The sequence below is a fragment of the Gopherus flavomarginatus genome, chromosome 11 (genome assembly GCF_025201925.1).
Source record: "Gopherus flavomarginatus isolate rGopFla2 chromosome 11, rGopFla2.mat.asm, whole genome shotgun sequence".
In the NCBI taxonomy this organism is placed as follows: Eukaryota; Metazoa; Chordata; order Testudines; family Testudinidae; genus Gopherus; species Gopherus flavomarginatus.
Window position 1 is genome coordinate 40,784,592 of NC_066627.1, and position 17,707 is coordinate 40,802,298.

At 35.9% G+C, this 17,707-nt stretch overlaps 1 protein-coding gene across 2 annotated transcripts in view; it reads right to left on the reverse strand.

Moving 5' to 3' along the window:
• Window positions 1–4,959: 4,959 nt before the first annotated feature.
• Window positions 4,960–17,707, reverse strand: part of CTCFL (CCCTC-binding factor like) — a 92,204-nt gene continuing 79,456 nt past the window's right edge. For both annotated transcript variants that reach the window (XM_050918200.1, XM_050918198.1), the window contains exons 3-10: window positions 17,364–17,534; window positions 16,742–16,875; window positions 14,660–14,780; window positions 13,513–13,662; window positions 11,276–11,436; window positions 8,675–8,857; window positions 7,697–7,820; window positions 4,960–5,503 (exon numbers count right to left, since the gene is read on the reverse strand). In XM_050918200.1, coding sequence (XP_050774157.1) covers window positions 5,346–5,503; window positions 7,697–7,820; window positions 8,675–8,857; window positions 11,276–11,436; window positions 13,513–13,662; window positions 14,660–14,780; window positions 16,742–16,875; window positions 17,364–17,534 — 1,202 coding nt within the window. In that variant the 3' untranslated portion in view covers window positions 4,960–5,345. The remainder of the gene's footprint in view (window positions 5,504–7,696; window positions 7,821–8,674; window positions 8,858–11,275; window positions 11,437–13,512; window positions 13,663–14,659; window positions 14,781–16,741; window positions 16,876–17,363; window positions 17,535–17,707) is intronic.

Genomic DNA, 17,707 nt, shown 5'->3' on the forward strand with positions numbered 1-17,707 from the left:
TACAATAATTAACTATGTACAACGAAAGCTAAATGAGCTGCTAGGGAGTGTGGAGATCAGCGAAGCCGCGCTCCACAGTTCCAACGACCGACACGGGCGGTAAGAAGGAACTGAAGGGTGGCCGGGTCGGCTGGGATATATATTGGGCGCCATGGCGGCGCCACTCCAGGGGGCGCCCAGCCGACCCGACTGGGTTGCTAGGGTAAAAGTTTCTCCGACGAACGTGCACGCGGCGCGCGCACACCTAACTGGAATGCATATGAGCAATCACTCGAAGAAGAACAACAGTTTACGGCTGATTCCAAAGGGGAAAAATTATATATTATATATAGGAGCTAACTTCACATATACAGCTCAGGGACAATGAACATGAATAAACATTTTTATTCTAGGCAAAACAATTTTTAAAGGGGTGCTTTAACCACTGAATGTCTGCATTACTCTAATTTTACATCACTGTAACTGCACTGAAGTCAACTAGGATTCTACAGTTGGGAATTAGGCTCTCAGTATTTTCACACTGTTGAGTTATTAAACCTTAGTAAATATAGGACTATAAGAACTGATGCACTGAATTAAATGGGTTCCATCTAGTTGGGTATCTCGTCAACTGCCACACGCTTCAAAGGAATGTGCAAGAAACCACATAATGGACAATTATGGAATAACCTGCTCATTTACGGAGTTTTTTCCTACCCCCAGGCAGTTAGCTTATGCCCTGAAGCATGGGGGGGGGAGGGTAATATCCCTTATACATTATTTTTTATTACCTCATTACCCATATCATTCTTTTTTTAAATTCTAGTAAACTCTTTGTCAGTGATACTGGAGTAATGAGCTCCACAGGCTAACTAACTATCTCATGACCTACTGCTTTCTTTTGGCAAATACTTTTTACACAAATTCTTAGTGCTGTGGCATGTAGACACATAAGGGAAAGGAAAGTTTTCCCCCCTTGCATACCCAGCCATGCAGATATCCAGCACAGTGGCAGTGGCTGTGCTCTCCTTTGTTCAAGGGCAGCTCCAGCATCCACGTTATTACAAGCTCTTCAGTGGGAGCATACGTGGGCTGTGCACTCCACATCCTTTCCAAGGGTGGTGCAGTGACCACACTTTCTACACACACCTGGAATGACTGTGCCCACTCAAGGCAAAATGCCACAAAGAACTCCTGCTGCAGCTTTAATAGGCACTTAAACCAACATAAAGATGAAAAATCCAAAGAACCTCTAACATTTACCTGATTAAGACTTTCACCTAGTGAGTGACCAAACAAATGAACGTAGACTGCCATCTTAAGGAAACTGTCGTTATTACTTCCATCACAATGTCAATACACAGCATAGTGCTTAATTCATCATTATTGTGCAAACAAAGAGATACATCCCCAGTCTGTCATTTTTCTGACAGTAGGATTGGGTAGTTTTCTATACATTATTTGAAATGGGTTATACATCTGTCCGGGGAAGATACCAAGTCTGATGGCCAGTTCTGCATTTTATTATTTTTGCTGCCTCATATTTCATATGTTAAAGCTCTGGAAGCAGCTATGCTTCTAGGTATCAGATAAATTGAGCATCAAGCATAAAATGTAACACAGACACCCTTTTTCTTTTAACCGCCTCTTCCCCTTAGTCGATTCGATGTGTGTTCTACATGCCTGCATAGAAGCCATCAACTATTTAAAGGGAAGACTATTGCTTATTTTTGTGAGGAAAACTCAGAAGCTAAGTGTTCTACTCTCTCCTAGAAACGCTCTACTTCTGTTTATTACAACTGCTTGAAGTTAGATGCTAGTCTCACACTTGGACCCACTAAAAATTATTTTTCTGATGCTCTGTCAGGTTGTATTGCTAATGTAGAGATTAGCATTTGTAATATTACTGCATGAGTCATTCCCAACAGGATAAAAATATATCATAAAACCCCTAATAAGACTTTTCACCCTGCAAAAAGTATCTCCCAACTTCTATCCAATTTTTGTTAAGACAGCTGCACAAAAAGTCTTTGCGCTTTTCAGACTGAATTTTAAGTAGGCTTAAGATAATCAACAAAATTAGACTAACTACTTGATTTGCAGATACACACATCTGTAATTGAAAACTGAAAATCAAATAACTACTATTTAAATTCTAGCATTTGTACTCAGAAGGGATTGCAAGTACAAAACTGCAAATGTAAAATTAAAGGTGACTTTTGACAATTAGGCCTTTTATCTAAAAAAAACTGGTAAAGACAACACAAGTTTTCTCGATAGCTCCTTGGGAATACACTAAAATACAAAAGAAAGAAATACAAGACAACATTTAAACCTTTAAAGCATTACAATCAAACTTTTAAAATAATTTTTCCTTTGGCTTCTTAAATACCATTGATCAATTTAACTTCTTAGGATTACAGCTGCGATCTTATTTCTCCATACTGCATTTAATCATATCCATAAATTGTCTTAAAATCCACATATTTATGTATAGCTTTTTGATCATATACCCTCAAAACTACCATTTTGTAAAATGTTTATCATAACCTGACTCAAGATACAAAAGTACCTAAAAGCCTCCATCCTATAGTTCTTATTCAGACAGAAACACCACTGGTTTCAGTGAAAAGTGGAATTAGATTGAATGGCAAAAGACTACAATTAGGAAAAGACTCTTCATGGAGTCAAAGTACTATCTTTCTATCTTCAAAAGCATACATTACTTTCAATTTATAAATGGCTTAAAATGATGACTACTTTGAGTTCACAAACAAGAGAAAATATCTTTTATTTGAAGCAGTTTGATTTTCTGGTTTAGAGTAAGAAGAAAGCCAATTTACTCTGATTCAAAATAAACAGTTTATACACAAAAATGGTCAAATGTTTACACAACATTGTTATGAATTTAAACAAAGAAACTAATGTACTGATTTTCAGATGAAGATTGTTAACATTAGAGCATGCTAAGCAAACAATACCATTCACACACTCACAATAGAAACAAAACCGTTCTTAAAACCTAGGTCTTGTTAGGTAATTTAAGTAATCAGCATTAACTATTAGCTTATTAGAAACAGGTAAACATCATCATTAGACAAACTGCCACAAAATATGAACACAGACAATGAATCTGAACAGCCACATAACATTGTTATGGAATGTAGGTTAAACAAACTAGCAAGGTTAACTGATTCAAGTACACCGCCTTCCCAATGATTCTAAATTACTTACATTACAAAACTGGATGGGGTATCGCACTGCATTATAAAAGCTGTAGCTACTGTAATAAGTAGTTATATCAGTAGTTGTTTAAGGACTTGATCCTGTCCTGTGGTAGGATGCATCACTCTGTATCTCGTTAACCTGGGTACTCCAGTCTGCAGATGACAAGTGCCTTGGTGAGTTGCTCACCACCATTAACTCCTAGATGTGTGTTGGTGCACAAGAGGGTGACGTTGCTTTCCCACTTTCAATGGTAATTGAGTCTCAGCACATCACAGGATCGGCCTTATTTCAAAGTAGTGTGACTGCTACAAGCTATCTAGTTATACTTGCCATGTAAAGGACAGGATATAGTTCTTAACACTATATTAATTGAAAATAAACATGCATTTATTAACCTCTTAAAAGTAACAAAAACATGTATGTGTTCTTTCAGATGTGAACATTTAAACTCAGTTAACTTGGAATGCACGGAACACAGAAGAATCTTATTGTTATGGCTACAAAAGCATTGTTAAAAGGATAATTAAAAACCTATAGCACATAATTAGGTCTACGTGCAGAATATAAGTGGGGTATCAGTTTGAATTTACAGTATGTGTAGCTTTGTGTTAAAATACTTGCCTTAAAAACATTAGAATTAGGCTATTAGCCAACTAAAGTGAACCAAATTCTGCACTTTTCAGGCAAAACCTTTGCTGAAGGTGATGTTTTGATTGAGTAAAGACAGCAGGATTTGTAACACTCATAGAAACAATCCAGATATATAAAACATACTCCACATCTGAAAATCAAATGTATGTTGAGGTATTTTTAATTAAAATAAAATTTGTTCATTATGACTTGTCATTAAAACTAGTTTAAAAAAAGCATGTTTTCACTGAAAATGCTAGTATATACTTAAAGTATATATTTTATATTTTGAGCATGCTTTCAAATATTAATTGTAAATGAAAGTAAAAATAAGTGAATAATGCAAAAATTAGTTTTGCTCACTGTAACCAACAACAAATCAATCAATCAATGGTACTATTTGCGATTGTCATGAAGACTAAGCAGTAAGACTGGTATAAAAGTGGGGATTCCAACAAACTGGTAAAAAGCTAAAACGACTAGAATTTCATTGCTTTTTACACACAGCATGTTCCATGAACATTGTTAAAATACTTTTCATATTTTTTAAAAACAAGCATATATTATTTAAGGCCTGAACCAAAGTGATTTAAGTCAATGGGAATCTTTCAAATGACCTTTATATGCTTTTGATCAAGTTCCAAGTATAAACCCATTCTTACAGTCATCTGCATGTAGCTACATGCAAGACAGCTATAGCACAAAGTGGGTATAAAAGTCCTAGTAATCAACCAAAAAACAAGGATCTGATTTTCCTTCCACCCTGGTGTAAATCACAAGTGCCCAAACTGAAATCAGTGGAGTTACACCTGTGTAAAACTGGTGTTAAATAGGAGGAGAATTTGACCAAGGCCTCACCCAGTTTTGAGGCTTGGTTGTTATGATATAAAAGAAGTGTCTTTTTTAAAATTAAGAGATTAAAAGTGTACATATTGTAAAGTTAATAATGTTACAATAAACTTACTAACAGGGTACCCAGATGCATATCATGGTTCTCAGATTTATATATATAAAAACAGTACTATATTAGGCTAAAATTGTACAGATTTGTTAAGATCTTTAGTGTTCCAAGAGCAGACCTAGCTATGTTCTTTGCATCAAAATAATGTTGCCTTTCACAATGTGCTCACCATGAGGTAAATGCAAACAAGCTGAAAGTCACACAGATCTGGATCTGACAGGAGCACAGAGCTACTGTGGAATAAATTTGCTTGAAAACTGTATGTAATTCTGTAACTAAATCTGGAAGAAAAATGAAAAGTAAATTGAATAAATTGAACCTACTTCTTTTCCATGGCCTAGTTTTAAAATTTGTTTTTCTTTGATGCGGATGTGAACATGTTAGAATATGTGGCTTTCATGTAACTTTAGCTAACAACTTTTTAGCAACTTTTACAGAAACTAATACCTTCTACAGCTTACTTCCCTTAACATGCTTACAAACTTTGCATTAGTATACAAACTGACATTCTGTACGTTAACAATGGAAATCAGAACTTGTGTTTGTATTATTTGTCCATCATGTTGAGGATCATTTCACAAGTTATTTCTGTTTTCTGCTCCATCGGAGTACTTGTTTCTATTCCATATACGACAGGCACAATCTCACTGGCACAGCATTCAGTGTTCACAAAGGAAACATCTTGGAATGATCCCAGGTCAACAGCTTTGCAGAAAAATTAAACATCATAATTGTCAACTAGAGAAAGAATTAAATACTAAATGAATTTACCATTCTGCAGTTTCACTGTAGGGGGGAAAACATTTTCAGTGTCTATAACGTCCCACTACATTTTTTATTTTAAAGTCTCCAATTTTGGAGGATGAGTACATTCTGTTATAAATGTCACCTTCCTACCATTAGGATTCTGTTCTCAACTTTGGTGGATCAATTAGTTGTAATGTGCAATAATCAATGCTACTGAGTAGCACCAATGATTTACTAATCAGCAGAGACCTCAACATTAATTAACTGGAGACTCACATACTTTTCACATCCATGGCAGAATGATGAAGAGGGAATTTCTTTAAAAAATAATTAAATTCATTTTTAACAGCAGCAGCAGAGCATGTTATTCATCAGTCAGAAAGACACCACAAATCCATTTTTAAACCTGAGCAAAAAAGAGTCAAAAGTTCTTGTGATACTATGATCTTTTAATAAGCCAATTATATATCTATATTTTATAGTCAATATTCCAAGTGTGTGTGCAAAACTCTTCCTCTGCCCTTGTTTATCTCCAAATACTAACCACTGAAAAAAGTAATTTGGACCCAGTGCTTTAGCATGTAATATCTGAGAGAGTCAGATAATAGGAAGTAGTTGCATTCTGTCTCTCTAGTGCTTGTAGAGAGATTATTTAAATTCCAGCAAACTGAATTTCTCACCCCAAGAGCTGAAGATGCACAAAAATTCTCATAGTCTGTATGTAGCAAACAATGGCAGCAAAAGTCTACACAACATAAGCATTGCAAATACAAAAACCACAACCAAAGCCTAGGTCTGGGTCTACCCTGGCATTTCTTTTAAAATCTTCAGTCACAACCATTGCAGCCTTACCACTGAAAGGAGTGGAGGGAACACTATTGTAAAACCACCTGCTGATGTTCCACCTTGAGATGTATTCATCAGACTTTGAAAAATTACAACACCACAATTAACATTATGTGAAATGTTATCCCAGTGGCACTGTCCATACAGGGGAGAAAAAAAAATCAGTGTAAACTGCCTGCCAATACACTAAATATTGTGTTGCCTACTCATGCTTAGAAAGGGTCAAATAGGACAAGCTTGCAGCGGATCAATGAGCCAGCACCTTTTCATATTGGCTACCATCTTGTACTCCAGAATCTAAGCTTATTTTTTTAAAAAATTACTATATGGCCCTGATGACCGTAAAGATAACCTTCAAAATGTGAACAAATTGTAAACCAACGCAGCGTGATACACTATCTCAGCAGAGGTGCCTGAGCTGCTGGAAGGAGTTCTCTTTGAGAGGTTCTCAGTTTGGTAACTCACTTCCCCACCCTTGATCTGCCATAGCCCAGGTAGTTCTCCAGACATGATGCAAAGCTCACCTTGACTCGCTCACCCCTTTTGTAAAGGCTGCTGAGGAGAGTGAGAGAAATCCTTCTGTTCATCTTGTGATTTTTAATTTATGGGATAAGTGCCCAAAGTACTGGATGGGAGCCTATAGTTGCATTTTAAAAATCAGAAATAACAACAAAACAAATGTGTCCTCCCAAGCATGCAGACAGCCTGAAACAACTTTGAGGTGTGAACTGTCTTACTCATCTCAGTGGCATGTTAACTGGGAAGCCCAATTTTGTTCAAAATAGTCATTTTTACTATTTCTCTGATGACCAAACACAAGATAAAGAAGAGGAATTGATCATATTATGAAGACATGCTCCGTTTACTCTAAGCAGCATTCTAGTTTGGCATCACAAATGGCAGGAGCTTGGTTTGTGGTACTCAGGAGTTTTCAATTTGGTCCCTATTGGCTGCTGATCCACACTGATCCGCACAAGAAAACTCTCTGTGGCCTTCATCTTCCTTGATTAAAGAACAGTGCTGCACTTTTGACTATTGCTGGGCAGGGAGACTGCGAGGAAACTTGCATGAGCAGGGGAACAGTGGCTCCAGAACAAATAATTGAGCACTGACTCACACTCAGATGACTGGGCTTTCTGACACACACACAAAAAAGGATGAATGTTTGTTCCAGACACCATGTTAGCACTTAAATTAACTTCACTGTGAAATATTAATTAAATCACAGGAGGAGATTCACAGCTTTTAGCCATATCTGGTTGATTCCAATTTACTTGATTAAATTCTAACTTATTAGCTGATTACCTTCTTGCTTAACATCATGTTTTAGTCTGTCACATCTTTTCTTTTTGCCCTTGCTTCCTTTGCGGCGTGTAACAGATTCTGCTCTCACCAATCCACAGCTTTCAGAATGCTTATGCATATTACTCTGATAGGACAATGAAGCACAAACATATGAATGCAATTATGCATTTTAAATACAAAGACAAACATTTCAAGTTTCTAATATACAGATTTTAGAAACTAGAAAAAAAGTAAATTAATCGCAATGACTTGCTGCTTATCAAACTTCTGAAGATTGTTCCACTAAAAATTTTTAAATTCCACTTTAAGGGAACATTATAAAGACTGGCAGACTTAAAATCAGATCCAGCATCTTTGTTTGATTCATAAGTGAATAAAATTGATATTTTATAAACTAATTTACAAAGAAGATAGGACCAGATTTTGAAGCTACTATAATCACGAGGCCAAACAACAGTAACACTTCTTGTTGCTAACACAGTATCCTGTGTGCTCAGGGAGCTGGCTGAGATACAAATTCTGCTGGTAGCATATGGTTTTGAAGAATAGGATTATTATTCTCTCATTCACTTTGCTGAACTATTCCTTGTATTTTCTACTTTACATATTTTCTCAGTTTCTTCTATTTGTCTTTTGGTACCTATCTAGGATACTTTCCAGATATTTACATTTGTTTCTTATTTGCCTTTTATTTTCTATCAAGAGACTATTTGCACGTTCAATCTTATTAATTCCCAACTTGCACTGTACCAATAAAATTCTGGAAACAAACACCTGGCCTTTTATATAAAGTGGCAAATTGTCAATGTATTAACCCTTTGATGTAAAATCTGGGAAAAGCCTATTGGTGTGTCTGCATCAAGGAGCTAGCAGGAGATTCAGTTCAGCCAGTAGACTGCTTCTTTATAAAAATGAGGTATGTAGTACTTAACTAAAGATATCTCCCCATTGAGATTCCTTAAAAGGGAAGTACCTTACCCAGCGTGAATAGCCCTTGCCACATTTAGGGCATTCATAAACCATTGGTTTAAAATTGGAATCATGGTATTTCCTGAAGTGAACAGTCAGAAGCTGCTTCTGCCGGAAGCATTTGCTGCAACATACACAAGTGAAGGGTTTCTCACCAGTATGTGTACGCTTATGCACAATCAAGTGTCGTTCCTGAAACAAAAAAAACAATGTTTAAAACATAATGAACTTTTTGTGACAAGCAAGAAAACTAGAGTCCAAGGTTGTTGCAGTTTCCTTAATTTGTCTCACAGAGCACAGGTACTGAAGAACATGTAGGGTAAAATTCTGCTCCCACTGAAGTCAATGGCAAAACTGTCACTGACTTGAATGGGACCAGGATTTTACCCAATGTGTACCATCACTTGGAGAACAGTGATCCCTGAAATAAAATGTTAGGGTCTGAATACTGATATTTAGTTTGTATTTTCCTAAATTTTTCACTTTACCGGAACATTCAAGAGTGTCAATTATTTTACTGTGCAATCATTTAAAGAATGGTTGGAACAAAACAAACTTTTGCACAAAAATGAGAGAATAAGTTAACTGTTTTGATTTTTTTTTTAAAAAAAATGTTATTTCAAGAGTTAGTGGGTTCTTAAGACTTTGTCTCCTACTATCCATTGGAAACTCCACCCCTGCAGAGTTTGCATGGCCCCAATGATGCAGTGAGATCCACTGATATGGATCCTTGCATGCACCTGGAGACATGCTGAAGGAAATGGAACTCTATAGGGAACAGCCTATGCTAGCACATCAGGGCCTATGTAATTAACAGTGGGAAGGAATGACTAATAGCAACAGTATCAGATAGGGTAGAAAAGATTGCTGCTTGTAGAGAAAGCACGCCCGCATACTGCAGCTTCAAAAACCTCTTCAAGATCTAGCTTGCCTCCTGCCCTCTTTTCCCCAGACAAGCGGACAGCTGACTAGATAAGAGAATGCCTGTGCCCTCCTTTCCTCGGACAAGTGGTAACTGGTGAGTTCAGAGGGCTAAGTGGTTTTAATTCAACAGAAATTACTTAACATTAATAAGATGCTGAAGTTATAAACAACACATGTGAAAACCCATATTACTGAGCCCTCAGTATTTTACATTGTTACACACTTCAAGGGAGCAATGGCAAGATAAAGCTATACATGGTTTTAGTGGGCTTAAAAGCCCAGCCTTAAAAGTTAAATATCGCTTTCTACTACAGAGTATGTTTGTCTGATTGAGTATCCATGCTTTTGAGCCGTATTCAGTTATCTTCTCTATTTTAAGTCTCTTCCTGAGTGTGAGAGAATCTTTCTAAAAATCAACACACAGAACAAGTCACTAAATTTCCAGTGACAGTCCTAAAAGCACTTAGAGCAGGAGTCTCAATGAAAGAATCCAGTGTGTTTTTTATGAGTTCTTTTTAGAAAAACTCATACTACTATAGCATGTTTATTCCTTTGGCTGGTGAAGATTTTAACTGTGCTAATGTATAGTACATACATTGCTAACGTAAGGTAATAATGGAGTTAATAAACTGTTACGAACAAATAAATATTCCATAGAGCACGGCCACATATTTCAGTTTTTAAACTTGATAGATTTCTAAATACAACTTAAGATGATGAAAATTCATCACGTCTGGACTGCACATAATTCTCTAATCAGAGCATCCAAAAATAAAAAAAGTTTCTTTGGATTGAAATATAGTGTAAAATGATTTGTCTAGCATGTCCGTATCTCTTTAATCACATCATCCAGGAATGAAACAAAGACTACAAGGTTATATATTGGGATAAATGTTTCCCTATGTTACTGATATAGCAAAAAACGTATGAAACATATAGCATGATTTAATTCTTCCATTTTCAGATGCATGAAAATTCCTTCTAGAATAGGTATTAAATAGAAATATGTAGAAATACATTCTGATAACAAAAATGTCCACTAAGAAGTTTGTTTTAGCCAAGGCCAGATAAATAGAGCAAAGCTGATTGAGGGTATGAACAAAGCTGTGTAATGAAGTTTCTAAAGAGTTGTCTATATCTGCAAGATATGAGGTACATCTAATCTATTAAAAAATGTAAGTTGTGTAAATCAATTAGGCAAAGAATATAGTATTCTACGTCAAATTACTTTTTATGAAAATCACCTACTCCAGGAATCCAGTTTTTCCTGACATTTTGTATTGCATGGCGTCCAAGCTACTTTTATAACATATTGTTATTTGTTTTATATAAATGTCAGTTCCGACTGAAAAAAACTTTATTCTGTGCATGTTGAATACTACAAATAAGATGCAAATACCATGTTTTGTTATCACAATGGCAGTGAAAATAACTGCTCTTATTTTCTACTTTCGAACAGATCATGTCTGAATGATTTTTCATATGCAAATAGTTTAAGATTGTTTTGCATTACTAATTTATCATTCATTCATAAACCAGTTATCTTGCAAATAAATATAAACACAGAATTTTAGTTAGAATGTGGTAACAAATAACTATGATCAAAGCAAATATAACCCCAAAGCCAAGCCTACCCCACAGAAATATCAACTGAATAAGCAATCACACTCCAATTAATGTAAATACCTGCTTGCATGCATAACTGCATTGATCACATTTGAATCGCTTTTCATTTCTGTGAGTTTTCTTGTGCTGAATAAGAGCATAGCGCTCATGAAAGAGAGCTTCACAATAACAGCACTTCGTCGCTACGGTCAGGTAGGAATGCAAATTACGTAAGTGGACACCTAAAACAATTTAAAGATCATTACATTGAAAAGTTGTGGTAGCTGAAGATGGATTTTTGGATGTCTATAGCTTCAGACAAAAGGCTAGTCTGTGAATAGTCCTGAACAGATGTACGCGGCAGGGGGGGAAGAAAGCTGACAAGGAACCTTCCTGGCCCTTACTACCTCTGTACAGGAGCCAAAAAAACAGTCTACTGGCATCACCTATGAGGAACAGCACAAAGGACCAGATTTTCAAAAGGTGTTTAGGTGCTTAGTAGGATTTTCAAAAGCACCTAAGCAGTTTAGGTACCTACCTCCCATTGAAATCATTCTGCATCTTTAGGCACCTAAGTACATTTGACAATCTGGCCCAAAATGATATTTACCGTATTGTAATATAGAACCTGCAGTATACATAGACTTGTTAACAATCAATAGGTGCTTGTTAGGTGATAATCTTTGAACAAAGACAAATTCCATAAGTAAGCACCCTACCGTATTCATACCTTTGAAATCAATTAAATATTTATTCATAATTTGAGTTAGGCCTTTAGTGGGTTTTCCAAACGTGCCTAGGTGCCTGTCTTTATCTGCCTAAATACCTTTAAAAATGTAGCCCTTAATGTCTCAACCCACCTCATTCAAGCACTGGGAGCCCACTATGATAACTTATTTAATCAAATACACACACACTTGTGATGAAGGCATGAGCCTTTGTACAAGCTGAAAAATATGCAGTATTGACCCCAATCGTAACTTTTGGATATTCAGCACTTTTGAAAATCAGGTTGGCACGTAAATGGATACTCAAGACCCTAACTTTAGGCTCCTAGTTTGAAAATCTTGGCCTTTGTGTATAAATTTGTTTGGAACCTGTCAGTTATATTGACTCAATTATAACAAATAGGTTGTATTTCTAATACTGTGGCTTGTTAATAGAAATCTGGTTTCTATGAGGTCTTCATATTACTTAAACACATCAATTTACAAGTGAACTATATGGATACTGATAATTTTATTGGTATGCAAATGAAGTATTGTTTCATATAGAGAGTTAGTATAATCATAATTCTCTTGGAAACTCATGTGGGTTTGTATTTCCAATATAGTGGTTTGTATAACTGAAAATTTAATCTGCATATATCCAGCTTTCATTTATGATATTTTAAGCATAAATTTGCATATACACCAGTACTGTAGAGATATTACTTGCAGGTGAGAAAAAAATCCATGAGTTGTATAAAGAATTTAGGTATCTACATCAGAATATAGTGGTTTGCTTTCTGCTCGATGGGAAAAGACCCAAAGAGTTAAAGGTCATTTCTATTTATTGTACACCATCATCTGTCATGTCACATGAAACTTATAGAACCTGAAAATAGATCTGCTACAACTGCTTAATGGAATTTAGAAGTTATATAGTACAAATATCACCTGTTAAGCATATATGAAAGCAAGATTAATAGTTAATATACACTTTATGAATTGATTATGAATGTGATTCCTTGTACTCTTTGAAGTCTCATTAATGAAATGCTCCAAAATTCACAAGTAAAGTTAAAGAGACAGTCAAGGACAAATATAAAAAGGTACAAGCAGATCTTATATATTCAAGGATATCAGTATATTAAAAACATTCAATATATTTCTAGCTCCTCAGATTTCTGGTCTGACACCCACTTTTATTTCATGCTTGGGCTGGGGCTGGAACAGAATCTGGAAACTGTGACAGTCCTATCAAGATCTGCTCCTTCTGCCACACTGAGTTTCCATTCTGTGCAGTAGAGAATCTATGGCCTAGATTTTTGTTACGGCTGTCACTCTGGAAAATGGATTTTCCTAATGCCACAGGTATTTAGTAATATCTTGGAAATGTTAACTTGAAGTGGAGCACTATAACTGTACCAATCTATGGCAACCACAAGATGGCACCACATCCCCTCATCACGAGAAATCCATGAATACTTTTTCCCCAAGGAATACTTTAATGATAAACATAAGTCAATGAACATTTTTATAGCCTATGATCAGTAAGAAAAGATACCAAATTCCCTATGCATTTGCATTCCATTTTTTTCTTAAATCCAAACTCACCCAAATCACTTTTTCTTGCAATAAATGTATTACAATGTGGACACTGGTATCTGGGCACATTTTCACTATGCTTCTGTAATATATGGATTTTCATGGTACCACTTTGCGTGAATCTGGCCTGACAAACATAACATTCATAGGGTTTTTCTCCTATGAAAAAAGCATGAGAAGTTAGATAACATATGCTCAGCAGCTCTACATATATATTTGATATGAACACATCTTTTCCATGGACATCTATGGCCCTCATGCTGCACTGTGATCGACCAGCACGAACCTCTGTGCCCGAACAGAAACTCATTAACTTCAGTAGGAAAACTGCATGATGTCTGCAGGGATCAGCTGTAAACTAGTGTGGATCTCAATGCAGGATTTTAGCCTACAGAAGTTGTGAGCAGAACTAAGGACAGTACAAAAATATTAATTAGTTTGTTCTTTTTTTCTGCTGTGTTTAATGTAGGAAAATACACAATTGCTAACACTGAACTGGGCTAAATTCCGTTCTCAAGCAAACTTTGTAATCTGTTTGTCTTCACTGGGATTCCATAAGGAAATAGGAGAGCACATCAGGAACAAATTACTTTTGTTATTTTGCCATAAATATTAAAATAGTGCAAATTATAATTACAGGATTTGCAGTTACTCATTTGCCAAACTAATTTACATGAAGGGATTGTATTTTTAGGAAACAGATGTGCCACAGTCATGCCTACATGCCTATATTACATTGCCTTTTTTTTTTTAAAACCCTCCCTGACTGTCAGACACATGCTATGTAAAATTAACCAGGCCTGACACAAAACTGAAAATTGGATCACAGAAAACAAAAGCACACAAGTGAAGATGCTGAACGTTTTATTTCATATTGGTAAATGTCAGTTTAAACAAAATGAACACAATTAAAAAATTGTCATAATCTGATAGGCCACATTTTCAAAAATAGTTTTAAAAACAGACCGAACAATTTTACATGAACATTTTTCCATGTATGTTCTTGTGACACACAAAACATAAGTGAAAAAACTGTGTAAAACTGCAGCAGCAATTTCAGAGGCTGGATTGAGGCCAGTTTAAAAAAATATATAGTCCTACAGATTTACCAAAACTGTAAAATATATGTATTAACCATTACATTAGTAAATCTTACCTGAATGAGTTACCATATGTCTTTTCAGCTTATAGGTATCTTTGCTAGCATAACTACAGAGGTAACAGTTATAAGGACGTTCTCCTGTGTGTGAACGAATGTGACGCTTCAATTTGCTTGCCTAGTGTAAAAGTCAAAAATGTATTCAACACCACCCATATTAAAGGAACACGGTCAACTTAAAATCTAACCCATTTTACAAATGTAGCAATTTCAAGTTCTACACCAGTCATTAAAACACTCTTTCAATTTTAGTGGATTTGCAATCACAATTTTTAGAGGTATTTTTAACATTCCTCCCCTATACGGAACATTGAAGACCCATACAAACAAAAGGGAAACTGACTACGCAGGGGGAAATAGTGAAACTGGTCCTGCGTACACTTCCATCATATGCACAAAGGCTAGGATTTTCAAATCAGCCTAATGAGGGCACCTATTTCCCTTAGGCAGCTGTGAAAATACAGCCAAAGAAAAATTGAAAATACAGAGAAAAAATGGAAAGGCCATACTAAGTAACATATTTGCTCATCACATTGGTTTCAATCTGGAAAAGATATACATGCTTAATTTAACCCATGAATAGCCCCACTCAAAGTCACTACTCAAGTAAAAATCATGGATGTGCTTAAGTGTGTGCTGCATCAAATCCTAACTGCATAGCAATAACTATCTAAGAGCTTCTTCAGCACTCACTCAAGCAAAACTCTCAGAAACTCCAATGGGAGGTTTACAATAGGAAAAAGTGATTAATAGGAACCTTACTTAAAAAAAAGTACAGAGTATATTTAATATTTTTAAAAATCATTTCAATTTAGATTTAAATACTATTCAAAATCTACTAGCACAATGCATGTGGAGAATTAAGGGACCATATTTTGAAAAGAAGAATGGGCAAGGTCTGTACACAGCTGCAAATTGGGCACAGTATGATAGGCACTTAAGCATCTAAATAGTCATTTAACAATGTAACTGCAATAGTAGTGGACACAAATGTAGGTGCATGATTGAATGCTTACTATTCCATGTGAACCTCTGGCAATTTCTAGTTTTTATTTTATTTCACCCAAAATTACAATATAGATGCCAATACCACAAACACTAAGCAAGTGTTTTATACATTAGCAGCAACAAATGATTACAACAAGCCTACTCATGTGCATAAAGTTAACCAAGTGCCTGTTTGTAGGATCAGGGTCACTGTAAATACATCATGCAGCAGCCATTTTACTGTTGGATAATAACTAGAAAAAACATTAGAACAAAATGTATTTGTTGGTTTGTTTTTAAAAAAGGGTTAGATAAACACAGAAAATGTTAACTTAAAAAGTACAAGAGCTCACTCAGAAGAATGAGTGAGCAGACAAAATAAGGAAGTGATGATTCTGAATAAATATCTTTTTTTGGAAAGGCTTCTTCATAAATAATGAAATTCATCCTCTACTTCTGAAAGTTTTATTAATTGGGCTTTGTGAAGGCACCTAGAGGTGGAGGAATGGAACTCACTCCCTCAGTGTTTGGCCAGATCCTCGGGCTGAAAACTCAACCCTTTGTGGCCACTACACAAGTTTATGGGCCATTGAATCTGGAGATCCAGTATCTCCCTCTGCTTACACATGCCCCTGTGGCAATGTCCATGCCAGTCTATGGGATCAGTGCAGACCCCTCCTTTGTTGTGTGAAGGGACTATAGCTACTATCTGTGCAGCCACCCCTCTTCTGTGGAGAGAAGTAATGGGGTTAAAATGGTGGAAAAAGCAATACACAAGGCCTTTGCACTAAGGAGAATCTCACCAACCCAACCAAGTTGTCCAGTGTCAATACTGTAGCTTAACTTATGCAGCTACATACGTCATTTACTGACCTGTGTATCTGCTATGGTTAATGAGTTTTGTAAAACTAAGGTCAGTAAAGACAATATGAAGGTGCACCATTAGGTCCCAATCCTTCAAGCACTTGTGCTCATAAGTAATTTTATGCATTTATGTAAAAACCTACTGAATTCACAGCATATCAGGCCTTTGTATTTGAAAACATACATCCTCTCCCCCCCAAAGAAGAGACTCAGTAGAACTACACTTACTTCTACACTAGAATATTTACACATTGAGCACTTAAAGGGTTTTTCTAGAGTGTGCTTATATCGCCTGTGTCGTGCAAGCTCACCACTGGTCACAAATGCCATCTCACAGTCACTGCACTTATACGGTCTGGTCCCTGTAAGAACATATTATTTAGAATTTTTTAAAAAGGCATATCTGTGTAACTTCTCAGTAGCAAATAAGCATTTACACATTAATGAAAATAGTTTTAATATCAAAATGGATATGAAATTTTTTGAAGATTCAAATATTTTAAAACTATAAATGTATTATGAATGCAAAGTTTACGTATTACATTCCTAAAAATTTTAAATATTAGGAAGAAAAAAGCCCACAGACACTGAAGGAGACAGACCAGATCATGAGCACAGGAATTCGATATTTTAATTCATTTTACCTTGAGGATGGTTCTGTTGAATATTTTTTATATATATAAAAACCACTAAAGCCATGTCGTGTCACCGCTCTACATAATGGAACTCCCAATAAAATCAATGTGGGGTTTTGAATGCAGATTGATGGCAGAAGACAAGATCATTTCAAAGACACTTAAATCTGGCAGACACCAAGTAAAAGGAGAACTTTCTTACATATTAAGTATACCTGTATGTGTATTCACATGGTTACGCAGGAGAGTAACTGTACGGAAAGCCTTAAGGCAGAGATGACACACATGGGGTTTTTCATCAGAATGGGTCTTCATGTGCCGATTAAGACTTGACATTCTAAGAGAGGTGAATGCGCACAGATCACAATGGAAGATCATCTTTTTCCCTATGAGAATATAGACATATTTAGGACACACGAATCACAAAACAATTATTTGACTTAAAGAATAGTGCCAATTTCCTAACTAAACCTCCTAGATTAAGTAGTAATACTTTTCACTTCTGCAGTGTCTTTCATAAGAGTACCTCAAAGTGCTTTCCAAAAATTAAGCCTGTCAG